Source organism: Hippoglossus hippoglossus, chromosome 24 (assembly GCF_009819705.1).
Source record: "Hippoglossus hippoglossus isolate fHipHip1 chromosome 24, fHipHip1.pri, whole genome shotgun sequence".
NCBI classification, from domain to species: domain Eukaryota; kingdom Metazoa; phylum Chordata; class Actinopteri; order Pleuronectiformes; family Pleuronectidae; genus Hippoglossus; species Hippoglossus hippoglossus.
In genome coordinates, this window is record NC_047174.1 from 26,991 (window position 1) to 51,799 (window position 24,809).

Consider the following 24,809-nt stretch of genomic DNA (forward strand, 5'->3'; position numbering starts at 1 on the left):
TTCTTCCTCCTCTTGTTTCTTTATTTATTCTTCCCCTTCTCTCTTTCTCTTCATTCATCCTGATCTTATTTCAGATTGTGGCCCCTTGAGGCCCCACAGACAATATCATTAATTACAAATGTGTTCATTTATATTAATGTAACGAAACATCTGTTGAGCTGCCCTGATTATTTGTATTGTTATTATTATAAATTTGTATTATTATTATTTCATAATTATGCAGGGAAATGTAGGTTTATATGACACATTGGAACATATAATGAACAAATTCATAAGAAATCAGACAGACAGATAGAAAGAGAGAGAGAGAGAGAGAGCGAGAGCGCTATAAATAAATCCTGAGCTGCACTCCAGACCAGAAGGTGGCGTCCTTTCTGTCTTTATACATAAACTCCGCCAGGACGCAGCAGAAGAAGAAGGAACAGGAAGTGTGTTTGTTATGTGTGGCTCGTGACTTCGGAGCCAACATGTCCGCCACAGAGGATGATACTGAACTCAGAGACCTGCTGCTTCACAACCTGGACAACAGCGGAGTCCTCAACAAGATCAAGGTCCTGCCTCACTTCCGCTCTCTGTTTCACTGCTAGCGACGCTAGGCTAATGATAGCTTAGCAGCTAGGAACCAAGTTGACTGCTATTCACCTGTCTGTGTTTAACTTTGTTCAACTTGACCCAAAGTCTTGGTTTACGTTAGGGTTAGTTACCGTGTTGGGTTAGGATTACTCTACGTTGTGTAGTTAAGGCCGGTTCATGGTTCTGCGTCGAAGCTACGCGTTAGTCACGCATGTAGCTCCACCGCTGTGAGCGTTTATAGTGCACAGGGGTGTGTGCGTTGCTCTGCAGTTACAATGCAGACACACTAGTGGATGTAGAGTTTAAAGCTTCTGTGTTAACTTCCTTACGGTTTCCTCTTATTTAAAACTTCTCTGGCGTCTCTGTTGACTTCAGAATGGTGTTATCACGAGCTTCCCTTAAAGAACTGCAACGAAGAAAAGATGGTTTGTACGAGTGTTAACCAAGTGAGGCGAAGCAGGAGATTCCGGAAATACTGTCGGCCACCAAGCGGACCAATCACAGCTCTCAGGGGTGCACGCAGAGTTATGGTTTTATCTTCCAGCCCTAACCCCAGGTACACGAGGAGGCTACGCTCAAGCTGCGGCGTAGATTTGACACAGAAGCATGAATTGGGTTTAAGGGTTAGTTGGGGTTAGTTTACGATGGGTCAGATTTAGTCCATTTTGGGTTAGAGTGAGTTAACGTTGGGTTAGTAAACATGTTAGGGTTAGTTAACGTTAAGTCAAGGGTTAGTTAAAGGTCCAGTATGTAAGATTTAGGTGAAAGGGATCTTTTGGCAGAACTTGAATAGAAAATAATCCTAGTGATGTTTTCACTACTGTGTTTCATCTAAAGTGTACAAATTATTGTTTTCCTTACTTAGAATGGTTCCTTTATAATTAAAAACTTTATATTTACATCAGGAGAGGGTCCTCTCTACGGAGGCTGACATGTTTTTTACAGTCGTCCAAACTGGACAAACTAAACCTTTTTGAGTTTTTATGACAACTGAAGCTACCACAGGTTCTCGTTCATGTTTGGAAGGGGAGGGTGAGCTGAGGGGTATTCAGCTGCAACATGACACTTCACCACTAGATGTCACTACATTCTACACACTGAACCTTTTAACGTGGTATTGGGTCAGGGTGGATTAACGTAGGGTTAGGTTAGCTAGTTAACGTGTTGGGGTTATAGGTCAGTTAATAGGTTTGATTTAAAAACAACAAGAGTGAAAAGAAAACATCCCGTGTTTGAAGTTCAGTTATTTTCACAAAAAATAACAATAAAACTACACGTCACAGTAAAAACCCAAAACTTTATTGATCGAACCTGATTAATAATTAATCAGCTGATTTTAAATGTTAAAATCAATAATTTCTAAAATTTATTCAAATAAACTTTATTTATATTGATCAAACTTGACAAAGAAACTGATCAGGAATAATTTTTTTATTTTTAAACAATTGATTGATTAGTTACTGGCGATGTTTAGTCATTGATGTTTTACTAACAGTGTTTTACATTGATGTTTTATTAGTGAGTACTTGTTGATTTCCATTTAATTATTGAACAATGATTTGTTGGCTATGTTTAGTTATTGATTCATTAATTATTCATGTGTTAGCTATTGATTGATTTGTTACTGATTTACTTTAGTTTTTAAATAATGATTAGTTATTGATTTATGATTAGTTATTGATGAATGTTGACCTTCATGTTCAGTCTCAGCTGCTCAGAGAAGGAAGCTCTACTTTGACGTGTGTGTTTTCTTCAGGCTGAAATGAGGGCGGCTGTGTTTCTGGCCCTGGAGGAGCAGGACAGAGTGGAGGTGAGGGTTCATGTTCGAGTTTAACATCCGAGGTGAAAGGTCAGAGGTCATTGACTCTTGTTTTATCTGCAGAATAAAACGTCTCTGGTCAATGAAAACCTGAAGAAATGTCTCAGCACAAGAGATGGTGAGTTTTATTTCTCGTGTGTGTGTGTGTGTGTGTGTGTGTGTGTGTGTGTGTGTGTGTGTGTGTGTGTGTGTGTGTGTGTGTGTGTGTGTGTGTGTGTGTGTGTGTGTGTGTGTGTGTAAGAAGAGTATAAAAGGAGCTTCAAGAAAACTAGAGCTGGAACAACTAATCGATTAGGGTTGCAAAGGGGCGGAAAATTTCCATGGGAAGTTAAGCTTGGGAATTTTGGAAATTGACACTTTTTTTTTGCAAATGTTAGCTTATAACAGGTAACTTAAATGTAGTTGAAAACAAGACTAGGCAAGCCTAGCTCAGCTGGAACCTGGATGCAGCTAGTTCGGAACATTGTCTGCCAGAAACTTAAACCTATGACTTTCTGTTGTTTTTGAACGTCTTTGTCATTACCTAGCATATTGATTACTTGTTACACTGAAGCCATGTTCATTTTAATACCAAGTTTATTTGTACACAGTAGGCTAACTTTTTACAGCAGTGAGAGTAGGATGTATGTATGTCCACACAAAAGTACACCATCACCTCGATTACTCGCGGCTGTTGGGGTCCATCAAAAAAGCGCGAGTTGGGCTACTTATCAAAAATAAAAGTAATTACCGCAAATTAAAGGCTGAGCAATAAAAACGTCATTCAAAACTCTATTTTAAAGATGTATGGAATGCAGCACACGCTGTGTTTCTTTGAAAAGGATGTAGCTAGCTATTGTAAACCAAATTGACAGAATTAATGGATTGTTTTATTTTTCTCTCAACCCGACATGATCAAATGCGTCACATGAAAGTCCGAAGTCCTCTTGTCCGAGAAAGCACGCAGTATCCATTATTGATTGACAACGCAAACAGGTGACTGTATTTATAGTCCACAGGAACAAAATTGTCTTGCTGGCAAGTGGCTAACGTTAGCAATTCTAGATCTTGCAGCACGATCTTGGTTAAAACAACCAAGATCATGGTTGATCATGGTCGATGACGTCATCAGCATCGCTTTCTCCTCAGATTTTCATATTTAAGTCCATCGTTCCTGCAGGTTTTGATAAGTTTTCACTGACCGGGTTCTATCCTGAGATCCACATAGATATGGTAGAGTTCTACTCACAAATGGATTAAGTCAAAAATGTCATTTAAAAATTTGTATTAGAAATGTTTGCATGCATGTCTGCTTATGACAAAACAAAACGTTTATATTTATGTCTGTATATGACAAGGTAAATACAGTTAGTATAAATTACCCCAAAGTTTCCAGTTTATTCCCATTAATTCCCGTTAATTCCCATGGAAAGTTTCAAACTTTGAATATTCCCGGAATTTTGCAACCCTAGCTGCAACTAACAACTTTTTTTGATGATCGATTTATCTGTTGATTTTTCTTTTCAATCAATTATTAATTGGATAAAAGGACGAAAGCTATTTTGTTCTTTCCAGCAGTTTATCCAAAAAGCAGTTTAGTCTTTTTGTACAAGGCTCTTTCTATATATATTACAGATATCTGTAACTTTATTATGATGATAATTCCAGTTTCAGACAGCTACAATTTTATTCTGATTAGTCATAATTCAAGGTCAATGTATCTTTGATTCACCTCAATTAAAGATACCTTAAATTAAGTTTGAACTAGTCAGAATGCTGTTCATGATATCCAAAAGAAGCTCATGTGCTCCGCTCTTGACTCTTCGTCTCGCCGCAGGTCGTCTTGTCGCCAGTCTGATCGTGGACTTCCTGCAGGTCTTCAACCTGGACTTCTCCCTCGCAGTGTTTCAGCCAGAGATCAACTTGGTGAGTTTGACCTCTGACCTCAGTCCGACTCACAGCTCTGAGTCGTATGTGACAATTTGTACTTTTTGTATGAACACAGACATGTTGACAATTTTCTGTCAGCTCATCTCTGCCTGAAGTTTACATAAAGTTTGTGTTGTGTCTGTTCTGTCATGTTGTGTCTGTTCTGTCATGCTGTGTCATGCTCTGTCATGCTGTGTCATGCTCTGTCATGTTGTGTCACGCTCTGTCATGTTGAGTCATGCTGTGTTGTGTCGGCTTGTGTTGTTTCGTGGTGTCATTTTGTGTGCGTCATGTTGTGTTGTGTCATTTCATGTTTTGTTTCTGCAGATGAACGGTGTGGACAGTCGGGACCTGGTCTGCAGAGATCTGGATCTGTCAGAATGTGAGGTGAACAGGAAGTGTCCTCTGCTGCTGGAGCTGGTCAATAGAGGGCGACGCAGAGACAAACACAGTGTGTGTTTGGAGGTGAGTGGACGTGAAAACAGACAAGTAAAAGTGGTGTTGTGATTATGATACCTTAAGCACGACACCATTAAATTTGGTTATCAGAAAAATAATAACTTTAATTGATTTAAGTTACCTCGGGGCACCACCCTTCAAAGGAAGGGAAAACATTAACCCTATTTATTGATTAAATCTCATGAAAGTACTAACTACAAATTTGGAACTCTGATTGATAATTAAATTAATAACTAAAACCAAAATTACCACATAAGTAGTTAGCAAAGTTGAAGGATATGGAGTTCTTGACAGTGTAGAAGTTGGCAAAATCCACACCTATGCAACATTAATGAAGAAAACATTTGTGTTAAAGAAAACATTTATGTTGTGCAATAGTAGGTAGACTTGACGTTGGCTAATTATTAATAATCATAAAATATGATTATTAAAATAATACAATTATTTATAAAAATTATTAATTAAAAACAATAAAGTTATCAATTAAGAATACAATTTGTAATTACAATTTATCAAAGACGGGGCACCACCCTGGTATCAGGGACCAACAATCAATCTGTAAAGATCAGTCTCATAAAATCTCAATATTTACTATTAATGATTGTAAAATGAACAGTGAAGGTTAAAGTTCAAGCACTGGCTATCATGTTCCAGCTGTAGTCACATACATATGCACAAATAATCGCAAATACCGGTACTTTAAATACAATAGAATTTATTAAAGATAACAACATCAATGTTAATTAATGACTATTATCCTAACAAGAATCCACTATATCAAAGATTGTGTGTGTGTGTGTGTGTGTGTGTGTGTGTGTGTGTGTGTGTGTGTGTGTGTGTGTGTGTGTGTGTGTGTGTGTGTGTGTGTGTGTGTGTGTGTGTGTGTGTGTGTGTGTGTGTGTGTGTGTGTGTGTGTGTGTGTGTGGTCAAGATGGCGTACGAAGTCACGGGGGATGACGTCGTATTACTGAATTTAAGATGGCGGTCTAACCACGTGATTTGACGTAGGATCGAATTCAAGATGGCGGTCTAACCGCGTTGTTTGACCAACAGGAAATGGAGAACAAAGGGATGCTTTGGTCTATCTCGTGGTTCAAAGCGCCGAATGGCGTCGAGATGCGATCGCACTCTCTAAGTCCCCGGACGGGTATAACACGTGAATTATGTGGATGCAGGCGGGTTTAGGAGAAAAGAGAGAGCGAGAGAAAAGGAAACATGCAAAGAGTGATCAGAGGAGATCTCAAACACCGCCAGAGACAACTCTGCGGGGACTCCACCACTCGGTACCCAAGCGGACGAACTAAGATCCGTCCAGCTGTGTACCGATTTTTTAATGGGTTAAAATCTCCGCAAAATTGGTCTAACGGTAAACAGTGCCGCGATGTGGCCGGAAAAGCAGATTCCTAACCCTAACCCTGGTCCTACAGAAATATACACTCAAATAATAACACGCTAATGTTTAAACTAGTCTCTGCCCAGACATAAGCCTCTTACTTGTTGCTGGTCCGCGGTTCGTTGATGCGCGAGCGGCGCCTTCCGGGAAGACAAGTGAATTGTGTTCGTGGCCTCTAGAACAGCTGATTCGCGCGGTGGCAGCGGGGATTGAGCTGGGCCGGATAGGAGAGAATTCGTATTATCAAAATATCCCAGCAACACAAATCAAACTTATAAATATCACATGAATAGAATTGAACAGTCTTTGCTTAGCCTAGTGTAATTAATAAGCCCAGCGGTGTTAGGGTTAGGTCCTTTTTGATGTGCCGTTTGAAGTCCAGTGAAGTGGTCTAGCTGGTTTGTGGCTCCTTGTGGTTTTTGTGGTTCTGCTGGCAGGACGTTGTCGAAGCAGCTCTTTTGTTCTGAAGTTCTTAGGCAGGCTCTCGCGTCGCTGCCTTTTGGAAGTTTTTAGCAGTCTGCTTCAGGCAGGTCTGCTTGAAGGTTGGTAGAGCTTGAGTAGGGAGGAAGTTTCCCTGGCTGGGTGAGCTGGAGAGCTACACCTCTCCTCCAGGAGAAGAGAGTAGAAGGAGAAAGAAGAGAGAGGGAACTGGGCTCATATTGGCCTGGTGGCCTCATGGGTCATGGGGCCCAGAGTGACCAATGGCGGTTGAAAGTTGTGTCCAGGGGCAGTTCTAACACCTCGGTGTGAAGTTGAAGCCTCTGGGAGACTGAGTTCTGGAGGCTCTCCTTTGTCTTCAGAACAAAGAAACATGTGGTCAGACTTTGGCTACACATGTAGGCCCAACTATAGTTCACAAATACTTGGTCCCAACAGTGGAGTTCTGATAATGTGTGTAAATGAAAGTTACAAGAATCATCCAATAGAAATTCTCCGCCACGCAGCCCCAGAGGTTACAGCGTAACATCACAGGACACTGATGACAGTTAAAGGTCCATTCAAAGTAATTTTTTTCATCAAATCCTCTGGGTTTGAGTCTGGAAACTGACTCAACTATATTTAGTTTTTTATAAAAATTGTATTCAAAGCATAACACAAAACATGGTACACATACGAAAAGAACATACCATGAGAGAATAACATACATACACCCCGATGAGTCTATGAAAGATTGAGTGTTTCAACATTTGTCTGTGAGTGTTTGAACGTTTTAGTATTTAAACTAAGGGTGGTCCATTATTAGTAGTATCGACCGATACCGTTCACAGCGTCTATGGCCCTGATTAACATGTTTGTTTGATTCGATCAAGAGTTTATGAGACACGTATTTAAACACGTTAGAAAAGACACACACACTCCTGCAGACAGGAGAGGTTCATCCTGCAGATTAGGACGTGACACATGTTTGAACTTCTTTGTTGCAGAAGAAGCTACGCCTCGTTTATCCATGAACATAAATAAGAATTCAGCAGGTTTTTATAAAGATCAGTTCTATTTGTGAGTGATTAGCCTTAGTGCATTGATGTGGAGATTATTATTTATTTATTATTTAAGTAATATAATTTGGGGGGGGGGGCTGCCCCTGCTACCCAGGGCTCCGCCCCCACTCACTCCACAGTGAGACCAGAGGCGCGTTCACGTGAAGCAGCCGGTCAGTGACTTTGTTGAACAGTGTAAACAAACTGTGAAAACAGAGTTTCCTCTATGATCCACAGCTGCTCAATGATCAGAAGCCCCGACATTTATATTCGTCTCGAAACGAGGTCATTTACACCGTGTTTTAAACGTAAATGTCCACTGATCTCTTCTGACGAGGTGCATTCAGGGACCGTTGGAAATGCTATCTTCCGCTAGCTTAGCCACTCCCTGTCCTTTTATGAATTTAACATTTGTACTGTGATTAGAGGAGATTTCAAAATATCAAGATATATATATCGCGATATAGCCTAAAAACATTGCAATATTTGTTTTAGGCCATATCACCCAGCCCTAATTATGTCAATATAAAACTTTGAAATAATAACTTTTGAACATTTACAGCGAATTTTAACAATACCGTGATTGTGACGGCCCCTGCCTTATTTAACCTATTATTCTGTGATGTTATGTAGCAGGCAACTGGTGGGCGGAGACTCTCGGAGTTGGAAGCACCTGGGCCCAGTGTTCTTCCTATAAAAGCCCTTCCTCACTCACCTGACTTTTATGCCTCATCGTGGCTTTGTTCTTACCCATCCTACACACACACACACACACACACACACACACACACACACACACACACACACACACACACACACACACACACACACACACACACACACACACACACTACTGATGAACACACCTCATGGCCTTCTCAGTTTGTGCTTTGTTCGTTGTCTCAGATAATTTTATTTAAACAAATTACTTTTTTTTGGCTTTCAACCACCGCCTACCTATATCTTGTCACGGCTTCTGAGCCGGGTCGTGACAGTGATAATACTGATAATCATGATCATTTTGGTCACTATAATTGTGAGACAAAATGTTCATACTGTTTCATCTCTAGTCTGAACATTTGTGTGTTTGAACGTTTGAGTCTGTGAACGTTTGAGAGTTTCATTGTTTGAATCTGATTGGACAATCTAAAACAGCTGGTTTCTGTTTCTTCATGTTCTTTAAGAAACCTTCGTGTGTCTTCATCTCTCGTAGGAACCGTCTCACAAACAGATCACAAACGCTCGCAGGAAGTTTGACTTGTACGACAAGGTGAGTCTTTTTCCAAACCTCACCTCACCCTGGGTTTTTCCTGCATAGAGAATTTAAGGCTAACCCTTACATCGGCTGGGAAAAACCCTGCTTACCTTTCACCTATGTGTGATGTCATCTGCCTCTAGCCAATCACAGGCGGCATTGTTTGGTGTTGATTACTATCTTATTGCCCCCTGCAGGAGCGGAGTGGCTCTGTCTGCAAAGAAGATCTGAAGAGCATCTTCGCAGATCTGTTTCCCAATTTGAACAAGTAGGAAATATTTCAATAAACTTTTCATTGAAACATTTTTATTGATTATAGATCAACATAAAACAGAAGTAAAACAATAAAATGGTAAAATAATATTTTTCAAAAAGATGAGGTGGGAAATTCTTGACTAGTAAAAGAGACATCACTGATTCTGCTTAAAAATCTATTTAGGAATCTCATATTTTTTTATGAATCGCCATGCTGCTTCATGAATCTGTTTGGTTTAACTTTCTGCTTACTGTTAACTGCTAACTGCTAACAGCTAATAGAATACTGAGAGTTGTTGTTTGTGACCTGCAGGAACATGTTGGAGACTTTTGTCACTGATGAGCTCAGAGCTGCCGACAGAAGCCACTCCCAGAGTAAGACTTAAATCTGTGACCTCATCACATCAGCTGATGTCACACCTCCTGCTGACCTGGTATCAGGTCCTTTTAGCCTCAGGTCACATGATGACCCCAGAGTGTTTACTGTTGAAAGCTTTGTAAAGCTGCATTCACACAGAACGTAAAGCGAATTTTCGCAAAGCCCTAAATGCGCGATTTGCGCCTCAGGATCGTTTGGGTTTATTCATGCAAATAAAAACCCGCGGTGAGTATCCTGTAGGAGGAATACTGGCTGAAGCGACTACAGTTGCTGCATTGTACATGTTGTGGAAATGGCAGAGAAGCCAGCGCTCCACGAGCCCATTAGGAAGAGCACACAGATTGGGGGCTTTACCGACTCCCACAGGAGCTGTGTCTGGATGAATTTTGTTTCCGGCACTAACTGAGTGACCGGTAACCGGGTTGATCACCCTCTAGCTCAGGTCGGCGCCACAACTAAGTTTGGTGAGTTTCATTCTTAGCACTGATTGGCTGTCTGGATGCAAATTTTTTCGCCGGAGCTCAAATATTTCAACCCGAACATCGGACACGATAGACGTGAAAAATCTGACCCTTGTTTTGAATACGCCCCCTGGTGGTGATTTAATCTGAAGTGTTTTGTGCTGTTTGTTCCCAGTGGCAGACTTCCAGCTCTTTCTGGGAATCTTCAAGCGTCTGTTCGCTCAGTGCAGGATTGTGGTGAGACACTTAATCTGCAGCTTCACATTGCCGACCTCTGACCCTGACCTCTGACCCCTGACCCTGACCCCTGACTCTGATGTGGACACACACAGATGAAAACAATCATCTCAGGCTTCATCTGATCTTCCTGACATTCATCTTGGTTCAGGTCGGTCAGGACTCTGACGTCGGCCTTGTTGCTGAGACGGCGACCACCTCTCCACACATCTGTAAGGTGAGTTTGGTTTCAGTCTCAGCTGAGTGTTTGGCATGAAGTCACACAATGTGTGTGTGTGTGTGTGTGTGTGTGTGTGTGTGTGTGTGTGTGTGTGTGTGTGTGTGTGTGTGTGTGTGTGTGTGTGTGTGTGTGTGTGTGTGTGTGTGTGTGTGTGTGTGTGTGTGTCATAGATCATGTGTCAAACTCCTCATCATCTAGAAATAAGACCAGTCTACAACTTCATCTGGGTTTCATTTTCTTGATGAATCATCCGTCATCATCTTTTATCAACGTCTGACAGGACTCTGACGTCGTGATGTCTCTGGGTAAAGGAGACATCCAGCAGGAGGTGTCCTTCCTCGGCTTTCAGAGCGAGCGTGTGGACCTGGAGGTGGAAGACGACCTTGACGAAGGAGATTCATTCTTTGACGACCCCCTGCCCAAACCACAGAAGACGTACGGCTGGTGAGATCACATTCATCTCCTGATTTCAGATCATATTGATACTGATTTAATATTCAAGGGATTTTCTCTCAGAATAAAACTTAAGTCTGTGATCTCATCAGCTGATGTGAACACGTGACCACATTAATGTTGTTTTGAGACTCAGCCCTCTGGAAACAGACCAAAGGTTAATATAGTAACAATAATATATAAAACATATATACACATTTATATAATAGAACATTCATTCTCTTTGCAGCATGATTCTCTTTGACACTGACATTGATTGACATCCCATTAAATGCTCGTGATGACATCATCATGTTTCGTTATGTGTAGCGAGAAGCGTGTTGATAACACTACGGTGTCAGAAAGTAGTGGAGCAAAGAAAAAAAGTCATATATTTAGTTCAGTGGTTAGAGGTTAAACATGTGTGGACGTGTCCTTCGGTGTGTTTTTGTTGAGTCATGGTTCGATTGTATTTTGTGCTTCATGGTGATGAAGATAATGAAGATCTGTTCTCTTGTGTTTTTCTTTGCTTCCTGTGAAGTCGTGGTTCTCAGTTTGATTCGACAGAGAAGATGAAGGGTCAGAGAGAGTAAGTATCAAACACTAATGTCACATGACACAGGTCAAAGGTTGTAGTTAGGTGAATCATCAGCAAATTAAAAATCAAACACACAGACATAGTCGTCTGATGTTTCTGATTATTCCGAAAAATAAAACAAGTCAGCATTTTCACAATAGAAGCTCCTGACATCACATTAAACTGCTTTTATTGTGAAGTGTCATCAACATGACCCCAGAGCAGGACGTTTGACAGACTGACTCATCTCACCTGTCCCCCCCCCCCCATCCTTTTATTCCAGATGTTTCCTTACTTCCGACTTTGTACCCGATTGTCAGGGTGTGGGGGGCAGTTGGACCCAGACGCAGAGTTTAAACTTAAAGTGTAATTTTAATACAAAGGAAACGAGTCTTTAACAAACAAACTGGGAGCACAAAGGGAGAAAATACAGGAAGCTTACACGGGGGGTGCAGAGGTGCAGAGGCTCAGGAGACACGGGATACCGAAGTACAAGGATAGCAGGGCAGGAGATCCGGACAGGAGGACAGGACAGGAGATTAGGACGGGTATGCGGGTAGACACGAGAACACATGCGACAAGAGACATACGACGACGATCCGACAAGGACAAAGGGAAGAACCGAGGCTTAAATACAGACACACAGGGAAGGCAGGGGCAATTCGACACAGGTGTAACACATGAGGACTGGTGCAGACAATCACAGACAGGAAGTGAAGAAAGAAAACACAAGCAACAGAGACTACAAAATAAAACACGAAACAGAACACGGAGTGTGAAAACATGAAACAGGAGGAGATACAAAATAACTGAAAACACCTTGGGCATGGTGGAAACTACGCACAGGAAAATATGAAACCCTGACACCGATTTGTCTTTGTCCCCCCGTTATTGATTATCAACTCTCTGAAGATAAATCATCCAACTGATCATTCAAAAAAATATTTATATTTCTATAAACTACAGATTAGTAGAATCTGTGGTTTATCATAAATCAAATCAACTTTGTTCCAAACTGAAATCATTTGATTTTAAAGTATCAGCAGAACTGGACTGAAGTCGCGGCTGTAGCTGAAGGGGTAGAGCAGTTGTCCTCCAACCAGAAGGTCAGGAGCTCGAATCCCAGCCCATGCCAAAGTGTCCTTGGGCAAGATGATGCCCCCCCCCCCCCCCCCCACCCCCCAAAAAAATGGCCCCTCATAGATGTTGAATGCACTAATTGTAAGTCGCTTGGATAAAAGTGTCAGCTAAATGACATGTAATGTAAAAGTCTCAAGCGAGATGTTATGAAGAACTGTTTTGAAACATGAACTCTGTGAAATATCGTCTGGACATGTTGTGTAGTTGGTGTCTGTGAAGCAGCAGCAGCAGGTTGTTGGGTCCGACTCGTTCAAACAGGAACATGTGGGGAACATCCAGGCGAGGGGCGGAGCCTGTAGAGCAGCAGGAGGCCGGACATGACGTATAAACTCTGCTGTGGAAAGATCAGTGTTGTTGTTTACAGCTCATCCACACCGGCGTTGGCCCTCATCACCAAAAGATCTGGAACCTCCTCGTGTTTCCAAGTTGACGTCTTCGTCTTCTACGTGTACGGCTCCTCTTCTTCATCCTGAGATATTTGTGTTCTTCCAGCTTCACGTCCGTCACGTGTTAGAAACCTCATCAACACGTCCCTAATCCAGAGAAACACTGTCTGACCAGATAGTCCCCTTGGATGGTGCTAGTTTGGCCCCCAGCTCCTGGACATTTGACCAACATATAAAACAAGTCTCTAGGACAGCTTTCTTCCACCTGCACAATATTATGAAGATCAGAAACATCCTGTCTCAGAAGGAAGCTGAGAAACGCGTCCATGCATTTGTTCCCTCTAGACTGGATTACTGTGGTTCTTTATTTTCCGGACGTCCCAGTAAGTCTGTGAAAAGCCTCCAGTTGGTCCAAGATGCTGCAGCACGAGTGCTGACAGGAACTAGAAGGAGAGATGATATTACTGCTCTTAGCTTCTCTGCATTGGCTCCCCTGTAAAACTCAGAATATCAAGAACCTGCTCCTTGCATATAAAGCCCTTAATTATTAAGATCTTGACCTTCTTTGTGAAGAGCCTTGAGATAATGTATATTATGATTTGGCACTATACAAATTGAATTGAGACTGTGTGCTGTCTGTGTTGCAGGAAGCTTGAGGCATCTGGGGCCAGAGAGAGTCCTGCAGGGGCCCCCTCCGATGCACCGAGACCAGGAGGTGGAAACAGTGCAGAGCAGAGTAACAGCAGGAATGGTCAGTTTGATTCTAAACATCTGCAGCACTCCCTAGAGGCTGTCGAGGTCATGACAGCAGACCACATCCAGATCTGTCCCCGAAGGTTGTTGGAACTAAACGTACTCCATTTGTCCTGAGGATGGCGCTAAAAAAATGATCTTGATGATGATGTGAGAGGAAACGTCAGGAGGTCGATGTTTTTCTGATGCTGATGTTTTTATTCTTCTCAAAGGAAAATCAAAAGGATTCAGAGACTCGAAGGCCTCGAATGATAAAACTGGATCTTTTCATTTCGGTAAGATGCTGTCTTCTCAGAGCTAAAGTCAGACATTGTCTCACAACAATCTTAAAAATAACCATTTTTTATCATCTTTCCAGTTCCATTATAAACACACTAGCATATAAACGTCTTTTCTTATACAGGGGTTGAAAAGTTAAATGTACGAGGAGAGTAAGTAAAAGTAAAAAACAGTTTCATATAGTAAAAAAACATTCACAAGCTGCTGCCTCATTCCTGGATGTTTAACAATAAAGCACCAGGACTATTGTGAAGCAGTCAAGTGTGTCCCCGACATTCTATACTTATGGGTTTTATTAAAACACCAACATTTGGAACAGTAAAGAGAAGAACACTATTGAACATGTTGGACTTCACATGAAACTACTGTGGTGGCAGTTTCTGTTTAATAATGATACTCTATTGTATAATAATACACACATAACATTGTCTCTCGGAAAGTTCAATCAAAACACCTGCAGGTGGGCTCACCCCACACAGCCACCTAGTGTAACGTGTATAGAATGAGCACAGAGCACAGGAGAATCACTTCACTTATACAATCAGAAGCCCCTCCCTGCGAGGAGCCAAAAGGTATTCTTCAGTCTCTTGATGTCTGACCAGGTTGGGCAGAGTTCCTGTCTCAGATCTCCTGGTGTGAGACAATCTGTCTCCGAGATCCCCTATCTAGATTTACAACATCAAAAGATCCCAGTCCTGTATACAATGCAGAGTTCCCCTCACCCATCTCTATCAGACACACTAAGTAACCCCTGCAGTGAAGCAATTGCTAAGACACACATGTGGGGGCCATAAACACTTCCTTCTGCAACTTCCGTAGTTAAGTCACAGAAAACACATTTGTTATCTACTTCTTCTAAATACATATCTGTTCTTCTATTAAACATTACACAAATGCAAAATCTGCCATTACACTACGTAAACAAAAATAACCAAAGAATAGGAAAGAAGTGAGGATGTGTGCGCCTGTGTGTCTCCCCCATAGTTTCAGCGTCCAGAGTTCAATCTGTATATTTACTGTGAGCTCTTTAAGATATGATGCTGCCATATTATTAAGTGAGGAGGAGAATTTTAAATTCTATTCTAAATGTAACAGGAAGCCAGTGTAGTGAAGCTAATACAGGAGAAATGTGATCTCTAGTCTCGGTTCTTGAAATGTTTTATGTAAGTGAAAGAATGGAGTCTTACAAATTAGTTTTTAATGAAAATCAAAGGACAAATCCAGATCAAAGGTAACTCCTGAAGGTTTCACTGGAGGTGAGGACCATGTCAACCAGAGCAGCTGTACCATTACATTTCTGAAGTGTATTAGAACCTGAATTAAATTTAAATGTTTTTACAGATGAAGATGTTGAATATGACGACGACTTCAACAGGTGAGACTGAAACATATTTTACTTAATGGCATTTAAGATCTTTTACTTTATTTTGATTAATTAAAGAAAAAAAATGTCAGTCATCGCTCAGATCTCTCCAGGAGCGAGCTGAGCATCGGCGAGGAGATCGAGGAAGTTTCCATTGAGGGACCCGACAGCAGCGACAAGGTGATGATGTCATAAGTGTTTGTGATGTCAGATCGGTCGTGATGATGATTTCATTTTCCGGTGGTAACATTCTTTAACTTGTTTCTTCTGCAGCTCGATGAGACTCAGGACCTGAGTGTGTCTCAGCTCAGTCACTCCGCTGATTACATGGAGGAGGTGGCCTGACACTCCCATCATGCATCACTCTTCCACCATGCACCTGTTTGTGTCGTCAACATTTAAGTGTGTACAGTTTGACTTGACAAATAAATTGATTTGTATGGAATAATTGTTTTCTTCAGATTTATTTAGCAAATGACTCAAAGCCGTCGATGAGATTCTTTGTCTGTTTGTCTTACTGTAATAAAACCTAATTGGAATCAAGTATACACACACGTGTATCTATATATATATATCTATATCTATATATATATATCTATATATATATCTATATATATATATATATAGATATATATATGTGTCAATGACGTATAAGGATTTTCAACAGGCCAATTTTAAAATACAAAAAAAAAAAATCTTATTATTCAAACATTAGGAATGTTGTGTACATAAAATCATATAAAAATGTCAAACTATTTGATTTTAGTGTTTTCTCATCTAGATGACTTGGCCGTGGCCTTAAAAAATGTCATGTGGTGCGACCGTGATTTATCTTAAAATGAATTAATTTCCTTAATATGCTTGATATTTTTTTTACAATTTCTCAATAATATAAAGTCCCATTTGGGGTTAGGGTATGACCCATTTTCTGGCTGCTCTCGTGCTACATCTGCATCAACCAGAGCTGGTGGCATGTTCTCCGTATGGCGGCGTGAGGTCGAACACAGCGTTTGATATATTTGTACTTTCTCTAAGTTCTGGATGCAGCGCTCCAGTTCTCTCTGATTCCTTTTCTCTCTCTCTCTCTCCTCACTTCACTTGGCATATGGAATCTCTCCCTGCTGTTTATTTCTCTCGTAGTTGAAAAAGATATGTAATGTCATGCCATAAATCAATAAGTTATTTTGGACTAATGATAGAGGAACATTTTAATGCAAATATGCATTTCGTCCAGTAATGAAAAACACGTAAGAGCAATATGTACTTCATGTTGCTTTATTTGTAGTTTTCATTTTTAAAATGTTTTAACATACCTTTCTCTTCTCTGAGCAAGGTTCTCCGCTCTCGCTGCAGCGTCAGAATGAGCTCGCTGCACATAGGGTGGGTTAGGGTTAGGGGGCCAGCGGTTTTTATTTTGCTTGAAAGTGGCATCTGGTAAAATAAATTTAAACAGTTATAAATAAATAAACACAAATAAATAATAAATTACTAATAAATTCATAATAACCGAGATAAAATTACATGTTACATTTTTGGGGTGGTATCTATTCATGATATTGTACAAAAATTAAACATAAACCGTTGTTTCTGAAATATTAGAACAAAATGGTGCACTATATTTTTCTAGTGCACCAAAGCCACGCACTGCTAACTTATAACAAGCAGGCTCTGTTCGACATTAAACACCAGACCTCCCTGGTTTTAAACCTCCGGAACTCCCAGCACCACCCTCAGGTGAAGAAGGCACCCCGAGCAGACCCCTGCAGAGGCGGAGTTAAGGCACTCCATGCCAGGCTAAAAGCTTGTGCCAGCTGACCACCGCTACCCAGGAAATTCAGCATGTCACCAAAGATCCTCAGCAACTTCTACAGCTGCATCATTGAGAGCATCATGACCAGCTGCATTGTTCACACCTCTGGCAGAAGGTACAGCCTGAGGAACAGCTTCTGTCCAACAGCAATCAGACTGGTAAATAGGTCAAATACTCACTGGTCCTGATTCCACACTGGAGAACCTCAACACACAGATCCTTCACGCTGTCATAAACAGTATGACATTAAATGCTTTGAACTTTGATATACAGGGCCGGCCCTGGCAATGTTGGAGCCCTAGGCGAGATTTCATATTGGCGCATTTCTCCGCACCGGTTCGGGGGAAAATGACCACCAGCGGAGTTTCACTTGGGGTATAAATATAATGCTAATAACTAATACCTACTTTAAGCTTTAAAAAAGTAATATATGTCTTACAGTTTGACTTACTGTGTGTGTGTGTGCAGGAGAGGAGGCTCTGCAGCTGATCTTCACGGACAAGATGTTGGACAGAGACTTCACGCTGTTCTCTGAATATGGAATCCAGCATCTGTCCGTGATCAAGATGGCGTTGAAGGTTCCTGGAGGACTGACGGCCTGACAGAGACGACGTCCTCCCATACCACCACTGTGCTGCTTCACGAAGCTACTTCCTGTTTACAAATGTCGAACCTTTATTCCAATAAACCTTTTAGCGGTGTTCCCAAGTTGTCTTGAAATATGTTTGAAAAGTTGCTGTTGCACGAAATAAAACCGTGTGCTCTCTAATGTCTCATCTTTGACCAGTGTGTGGGTATTAGGAGGTTAAAGTGAAGCCTCAAGACTCTTTAACAGGGCATCAAATACTGGTAAAAAAGTAATATTTTTTAACAATAACTTTACTTTACATCTAAAAGGAACAGGGAGTTTGACTGAAGGCTCTAACATGGATCCCTGCAAAGCCTCTATCGACCTCCATCAACAAAACAGGGAATAATAATTATTCTATTGCATCTATGGGATTTTATTTCTTTTTAGATGAATAACGTAACAATAAAAAATAGTCTACACATGAGAGAAAACACACATATGTATGGGTTAACTGTATGTGTACATGTATGATCCACAGATGAGACATCACTGTGAACAAGTGTCACGGTTATTTCTTTCTCATTGCCCATTAAAATATCGAATCTAAAAATGATCAGCTTTGTAACATAGTCTATTCATTTATTGATTCTTGAATTAATTTGTAAATAAATGCATTAATGCATGAGTTTTTCTCAATTTTTTATTAATTAATGAAATGATTTATTACCATTTCCTTGTCACTTGTGCTCCTCCATGGAACTCAGTGTGTCACTTGACAGGATCATTTCATTCCCCCAGCCTTAGCTGCGTTCAGGTTCTGCATGGAAGGAATCCAAGGTGTGTCTCAGACAAAATAGCTTTCAGTTCCTGGAGGGTTAGGGTTAGGCGCTTTGCGGTGCTTCTGCCTCTGTTGTGTCCCCGGGGTTAGAGGACGATGGTGTGACGTTACTGCATTGGTTAAAGTATGTATCACGTCATGATAAATCAGCCTCTTGTCGCCTATGCCAGGAGTCGACCCTGTTGATATACCCACACACACACTTCCCTTTCAGTCAGCAGTTTTCAGTGTAGGGTTAGGGTTTCACTGGTGCAGCTTCCTCTATTCTCATCGTCTTCACATGAACGAGCGACAGCAGCCACGTCCAAACTCAAACTACAAACTTGAGAGCCGTGAGTCCTGATTTTATTTTCTAATTTTATTTATTTTCTTAAAATTGTGTTTGTTCTTATTCAACATCTGCTCCGATTCATGTTTCCTGTTCATCTGGATGATGACTGATAATATCTAGAAGATTTAGAGGCTCAATCATAAAATCATTTAAAAAGAGACATAAAGAATAAATAGTGAATGATTATAATTGGGATTATTACTAAACAGTTTATTATTATGTTCTCCACCCGTCAGGAGACGATATCCACCTGTGTTCAACAGGCAGAAGTAGAGAAAGGGATGATGATGCATTTGAGGAGCCGTGTTAGTTCAGGTGTGCCCCCCCCCTCGTGAATGATAATAGAACCTGTGGAACCATCAGTACCTGTGTTTGTTTTATAATGAAGAACATAACATGCTGTGATGGAAATCTGGAAATACAAGAGGCTGGAAACACCAAAGTTATCTACGTGTATTTTAATAGGGGCTTTCTGCAGAAAGGATCAACACAGAGAGTCACAAGGATCTCAGAGTGAAGATGGAGGACACTCAAATACAAGCATCTTATATAGGAGGACTAAGGCTGTCTCTCTGAACCAGTTCAGACTGGTTCTGTAGGCGCAGGAGAGAGAGGAGTCTAAACACAAACAGCTGATTTACATGTGTTTCCTAAGGAGATAAGTAGACATACATTCAGTTCTTTGGAGAGTAAATAAGTAGCTACAGGGTGTGACAGAGTTCAGGTCATCAACAGTTCAGACCATAAAACAGCTCAGGTCATAAAGTATTTGGACAGTTTGTATATATGTAGATACAGATCATAAAAGTCTTTAGACAAGGCTGCAAAAACTTACTTTTCAAATACAAAATAGTTTTTCAACCACACTTAGTTAATTTTTCTACTACAATGCTTATCTTCCTTTGAATGTAAAGGACAGGTTCTGCCAGCGGTTCTTCAAGTTAAAGAGTTGTTTCTCTCTCAGTCGTCAGAGCTGCTCACCTTCTATGTAAAGAGCCTTGATTATATTGAATTTAAAAGTCAAAAGCAAATCTTAGTCTCTGAAAGGTTCTGCTCACCGTCTGCAATTTAACCCTCAGAGAAGAAGAAGAAACCACATTTTACAGCTTAACTGGGTCATATATTGTTTTTGCTTCCAAGCTTCCTCCCATTGTTCAGACTCACGCGTCTGTTCAACCACAACTGGAACATGTTTACCAGAAGCACACATTCAGAACCTACAACGTGACACTTGTTCCACTTTCACCACATTTACATTTCAGATTTTTACATCTGACTTGAAAAGGTACGAATGTTATTGTCTGATTCATCGATGATTGTGGAAAAAATGAAGCTGAGACGCAAACAAGCTCAGACCTTGTGTTGCTGCCCCAGGGCATCATGGGTAGATCAGAGTAGGGAGGACAGCAACAGATTTGTGTCATCGCAGCAGTGAACATTTCACATTTTTGTTGGATCTGACGTTTGTCAGATTTTCTGCCTCTGAAATTTTCGTATTTTCCTAAAGAACAAACTTAAACGTGTCGTCACTGAATTCAAAATTTTAAATCTTGTCTGAACTGATTTGATGTCTTTCTCTTTTCCTTCGGGGGGTCAGGGTTAGTAACGTAACAACGCTCATCAGTTTAAAAGTGTGCGAAAAACCCAGTGACAATCGGAGGGTCCCCTCATCCTAGTGCTCCAGTGTTATGCTTATGTTAAGCCCCCCCTCCACATCGTAATCTGACCCCCAAAAAAGATTTGATGAATAAATTAATTAATAAGATGTATAGATAGATTGATTAATTAATTAATTAATAGTGATTATTTTATTGGGATTATTTGGGTTTGTATGGTGAAAAACTCTGATTATAGACTTAACAATATCCAGGCGGCTCCTCTGATGTTTTCTAATCAATCACACGTAGAACTCATCTTTATAAAAACCTGTTGAATTCATTTTTATGTGTTGACGGATTAATAGGGCGTCACTGCCTCTCAAACAATGAAGTTAAGAAGATATCAGGGGGTCTCAAGTGTCAATCAAGGGGTCTCTGGGGTATTTCGCACCCAGAGTTTGACGTTCTCTATTCTCTTTGTTCACAGCCGGAGAACAACAACATGGATGACTCTTTGTTCAACCAATCAGATTACGACTACAATTACACCGATATTGACTACGATCTGGTAGAACCTTGTACTTACCAGAACTACCACAGTGTGGAGCTGTTGGTGGGTCAGTACGTTCACTCCATCATCTGCATCCTGGGCTTCGTGGGGAACAGTCTGGTGATCGTTACCTACGCCTTCTACAAGAGGACTAAGTCCATGACAGACGTCTATCTGCTCAACGTCGCCATCGCTGACCTGCTGTTTGTGGTGTCGCTGCCTCTCATTGTCTACAACGAGATGTGGTCATGGTCAATGGGGCCGGTGGCCTGCAAGCTGCTGCGCGGCTCTTACAGTGTGAACCTTTACAGCGGCACGTTGCTGCTCGCCTGCATCAGCACCGACCGTTACATCGCCATCGTCCAGGCCCGCCGCAGCTTCAGACTGCGCACGCTGCCCCACAGCCGCCTCATCTGCGCCATCGTCTGGACCTTTGCTTTTCTTCTGTCTGTCCCAACATTCTACTTTTACAACTGGTACGAGCCGATGCAAACCCGAGAGTCCTTCATGTTTGAGGGACACGAGAGGAATCTGACCACCGGATCTCCGGAGTTTGTCTGTGAGTTCAGGTTCATGAATGAAAGCACGGCCTGGACGACCAAGGCAGCCGTCCCCAGCACCCAGCTGGCCGTGGGCTTCTTCCTGCCACTGCTTATCATGACCGTCTGCTACACCGCCATTATCGTCAAGCTGCTGAGTGTCAGAAATTTCCAGCGGCACAAGGCGGTCCGGGTGGTACTGGCCGTGGTGGTGGTGTTCGTCGCCTGTCACCTACCCTACAATATTGTATTGTTTTACGAAACCACCATCATGTTCCAGCAGCAGATGTGTGAAGCGTCCGATGCCCTGCTGGTTGCCAAGACCGTAACGCAGACCATCGCCTACCTGCACTGCTGCCTGAACCCGGTGCTGTACGCCTTCGTCGGAGTGAAGTTCAGGAACCACTTCAGAAGAATCATCCAGGACCTGTGGTGTCTGGGGAAGAAGTACATCACCCCACGCCGCTTCTCCAGGGTCACGTCTGAGGTCTACGTGTCCACTCGCCGCTCGGTGGACGGATCCAGCGACAATGGCTCGTCTCTCGTCATGTGATGATGATTGTTGTGGACCTGATGTGAGCGGTGGTTTCAGTCCAAGGCAGCAGGTCCAAACTCAAATCCCCATCTTCATTTTAATGAACAAAATGATGTTTTCCTTTTTATTTTTATCTTTTAATTAGGATGTTTTAACTAATAAAAATAAGAATAAAATCAGTCGTTAAAGGGTCCCTTTTTTCTTTTGAAGATTTATTTTGATGAGGCAAAGAGTTTATCATAATCACACAGGAAACAAGTTCAGTTTAGATTTTGTAAAATCAGCACATTCACAGATTTTATCACATTAAGAGTTTTATTTACTTTCACATTTCATATGATCACAAGGTTTGAATTCAGATGAAATGAAATCATCATGTTTTAAAATAAAGTTGTCAAAATGAAAATAATCGTGGCGACTCTGACATGTTTTAATACTTTTTATTTTTACATGTAACAAAAGTGAAGGTGTCAGTTGGCCAGGATGATTTCATACAGTGGGAAATCAAACCAGCAACCGTTCACTTCTTCAGATGTTCTGGGACAGGAAGTCCCTCCTAAATAATTATTAACGATGTTTAGTAATTAATTCATCTGTTCTGTGTCAGATGGTTTGTCCCGGGTAAGATGGTTTGTCCCGCGTCAGATGGTTTGTCCCTGATCAGATGGTTTGTCCCTGGTCAGATGGTTTGTCCCTGATCAGATGGTTTGTCCCTGATCAGATGGTTTGTCCCGCGTCAGATGGTTTATTCCTGGTCAGATGGTTTGTCCCTGATCAGATGGTTTGTCCCGGGTCAGATGGTTTGTCCCTGGTCAGATGGTTTGTCCCTGATCAGATGGTTTGTCCCGCGTCAGATGGTTTATTCCTGGTCAGATGGTTTGTCCCTGGTCAGATGGTTTGTCCCTGATCAGATGGTTTGTCCCGCCTCAGATGGTTTGTCCCGCGTCAGATGGTTTGTCCCTGATCAGATGGTTTGTCCCGCGTCAGATGGTTTATTCCTGGTCAGATGGTTTGTCCCTGATCAGATGGTTTGTCCCGGGTCAGATGGTTTGTTCCTGGTCAGATGGTTTGTCCCACGTCAGATGGTTTGTCCCGAGTCAGATGGTTTGTCCCGCGTCAGATGGTTTGTCCCTGATCAGATGGTTTGTCCCTGGTCAGATGGTTTGTCCCTGATCAGATGGTTTGTCCCGCCTCAGATGGTTTGTCCCGTGTCAGATGGTTTGTCCCTGATCAGATGGTTTGTCCCGCGTCAGATGGTTTGTCCCGGGTCAGATGGTTTGTTCCTGGTCAGATGGTTTGTCCCTGGTCAGATGGTTTGTCCCGGGTCAGATGGTTTGTTCCTGGTCAGATGGTTTGTCCCGCGTCAGATGGTTTGTCCCGGGTCAGATGGTTTGTTCCTGGTCAGATGGTTTGTCCCTGGTCAGATGGTTTGTCCCGGGTCAGATGGTTTGTCCCGGGTCAGATGGTTTGTTCCTGGTCAGATGGTTTGTCCCGGGTCAGATGGTTTGTTCCTGGTCAGATGGTTTGTCCCGGGTCAGATGGTTTGTCCCGGGTCAGATGGTTTGTTCCTGGTCAGATGGTTTGTCCCGTGTCAGATGGTTTGTTCCTGGTCAGATGGTTTGTCCCTGGTCAGATGGTTTGTCCCGGGTCAGATGGTTTGTCCCGGGTCAGATGGTTTGTTCCTGGTCAGATGGTTTGTCCCGGGTCAGATGGTTTGTCCCGGGTCAGATGGTTTGTTCCTGGTCAGATGGTTTGTCCCGGGTCAGATGGTTTGTCCCGGGTCAGATGGTTTGTCCCGGGTCAGATGGTTTGTTCCTGGTCAGATGGTTTGTCCCGGGTCAGATGGTTTGTCCCGGGTCAGATGGTTTGTTCCTGGTCAGATGGTTTGTCCCGGGTCAGATGGTTTGTCCCGGGTCAGATGGTTTGTCCCAGGTCAGATGGTTTGTTCCTGGTCAGATGGTTTGTCCCGGGTCAGATGGTTTGTCCCGGGTCAGATGGTTTGTTCCTGGTCAGATGGTTTGTCCTGGGTCAGATGGTTTGTTCCTGGTCAGATGGTTTGTTCCACGAAAGAAGTTGCGTCCCGGTGCAGTTTTTACACGTAAAATGCGGCGTTCGGGCCGGATTCACGCTGCTTTTTGCGCTGCTATGTTGAGGAACATGCCGTGCTTTGTCTGGTGTCTTGCATGACACTGGATGTTACATGCAGCGTTGCATTAATGACCACGCCCAGGTATTTTCACAACCACTAAAATTGAACTCTAATCACCCAATCAGTAAAGAAGAAGGGCTAAACAAACCAAAGACCCCGATCGTCTTCATCATCCATGACTTATAATACATGTTCTATATCTTATTATTATCATACAAGTGGTTACTATAAAACAAACATTTTATATTTCTAGTTTATCAAAGTCCATCATTACAAAAAGAGACAGCAAAGCTCATTTTATAGCATTTTTAACGTTACTTTTGTGTAAATATACGATACAATATACAGTATGGACATAAAAAATAATGCATCATGTGCTTCTACACTATCGCTCCTGGCAGCTGGTTAAAGAAAAAAAAGTTTGTGTAAACATCACTCCCCAAAACTCTGCAATCTGATTGGCTGAGGGAAGTTTGATCTTTGATCCCCCCCCTCACATATGTGTGTGAGCAGTGACCCAG

General features: G+C 41.9%; 2 protein-coding genes across 5 annotated transcripts; both read left to right on the plus strand.

The window, feature by feature from the left end:
* The first annotated feature begins 391 nt into the window (after nucleotides 1–391).
* On the plus strand, nucleotides 392–15,815 carry cep43 (centrosomal protein 43). 4 transcript variants are annotated; one of them, XR_004613245.1, is made up of 17 exons: nucleotides 393–551; nucleotides 2,330–2,383; nucleotides 2,456–2,510; nucleotides 4,209–4,297; nucleotides 4,628–4,765; nucleotides 8,844–8,900; nucleotides 9,083–9,153; nucleotides 9,454–9,515; nucleotides 10,156–10,217; nucleotides 10,369–10,434; nucleotides 10,718–10,881; nucleotides 11,411–11,458; nucleotides 13,620–13,808; nucleotides 13,938–14,000; nucleotides 15,346–15,379; nucleotides 15,460–15,547; nucleotides 15,641–15,806. XR_004613245.1 is itself a non-coding variant. In XM_034579601.1 (17 exons), the coding sequence occupies exons 1-17, from the start codon at nucleotides 468–470 to the stop codon at nucleotides 15,710–15,712; spliced, it is 1,311 nt and encodes a 436-aa protein (XP_034435492.1). In that variant the 5' UTR covers nucleotides 394–467; the 3' UTR covers nucleotides 15,713–15,815. The 4 variants fall into 4 exon arrangements, 3 of the variants coding, with proteins under 3 accessions (XP_034435494.1, XP_034435492.1, XP_034435493.1); XM_034579601.1 differs by having other exon boundaries at nucleotides 394–551; nucleotides 13,620–13,723; nucleotides 15,641–15,815; XM_034579602.1 differs by lacking the exon at nucleotides 11,411–11,458 and having other exon boundaries at nucleotides 394–551; nucleotides 13,620–13,723; nucleotides 15,641–15,815.
* Nucleotides 15,816–18,876: 3,061 nt separating this feature from the next.
* On the plus strand, nucleotides 18,877–22,473 carry ccr6a (chemokine (C-C motif) receptor 6a). Its single transcript, XM_034579604.1, has 4 exons — nucleotides 18,877–18,918; nucleotides 19,154–19,232; nucleotides 21,003–22,253; nucleotides 22,318–22,473. Exon 3 carries the CDS (start codon nucleotides 21,018–21,020, stop codon nucleotides 22,155–22,157), a length of 1,140 nt encoding a protein of 379 aa, XP_034435495.1. The 5' UTR covers nucleotides 18,877–18,918; nucleotides 19,154–19,232; nucleotides 21,003–21,017; the 3' UTR covers nucleotides 22,158–22,253; nucleotides 22,318–22,473.
* Nucleotides 22,474–24,809: the final 2,336 nt, after the last annotated feature.

What these genes read in the sequence shown, in the direction of transcription:
- cep43 (XM_034579601.1), top strand. Translation starts at nt 468, where the DNA reads ATGTCCGCCACAGAGGATGATACTGAACTCAGAGACCTGCTGCTTCAC. An exon ending in GAGTCCTCAACAAGATCAAG is followed by an intron (nt 552 to 2,329) that starts GTCCTGCCTCAC and finishes TGTTTTCTTCAG; the next exon opens with GCTGAAATGAGGGCGGCTGT. An exon ending in CCTCTCCACACATCTGTAAG is followed by an intron (nt 10,435 to 10,717) that starts GTGAGTTTGGTT and finishes AACGTCTGACAG; the next exon opens with GACTCTGACGTCGTGATGTC.
- ccr6a (XM_034579604.1), top strand. Translation starts at nt 21,018, where the DNA reads ATGGATGACTCTTTGTTCAACCAATCAGATTACGACTACAATTACACC.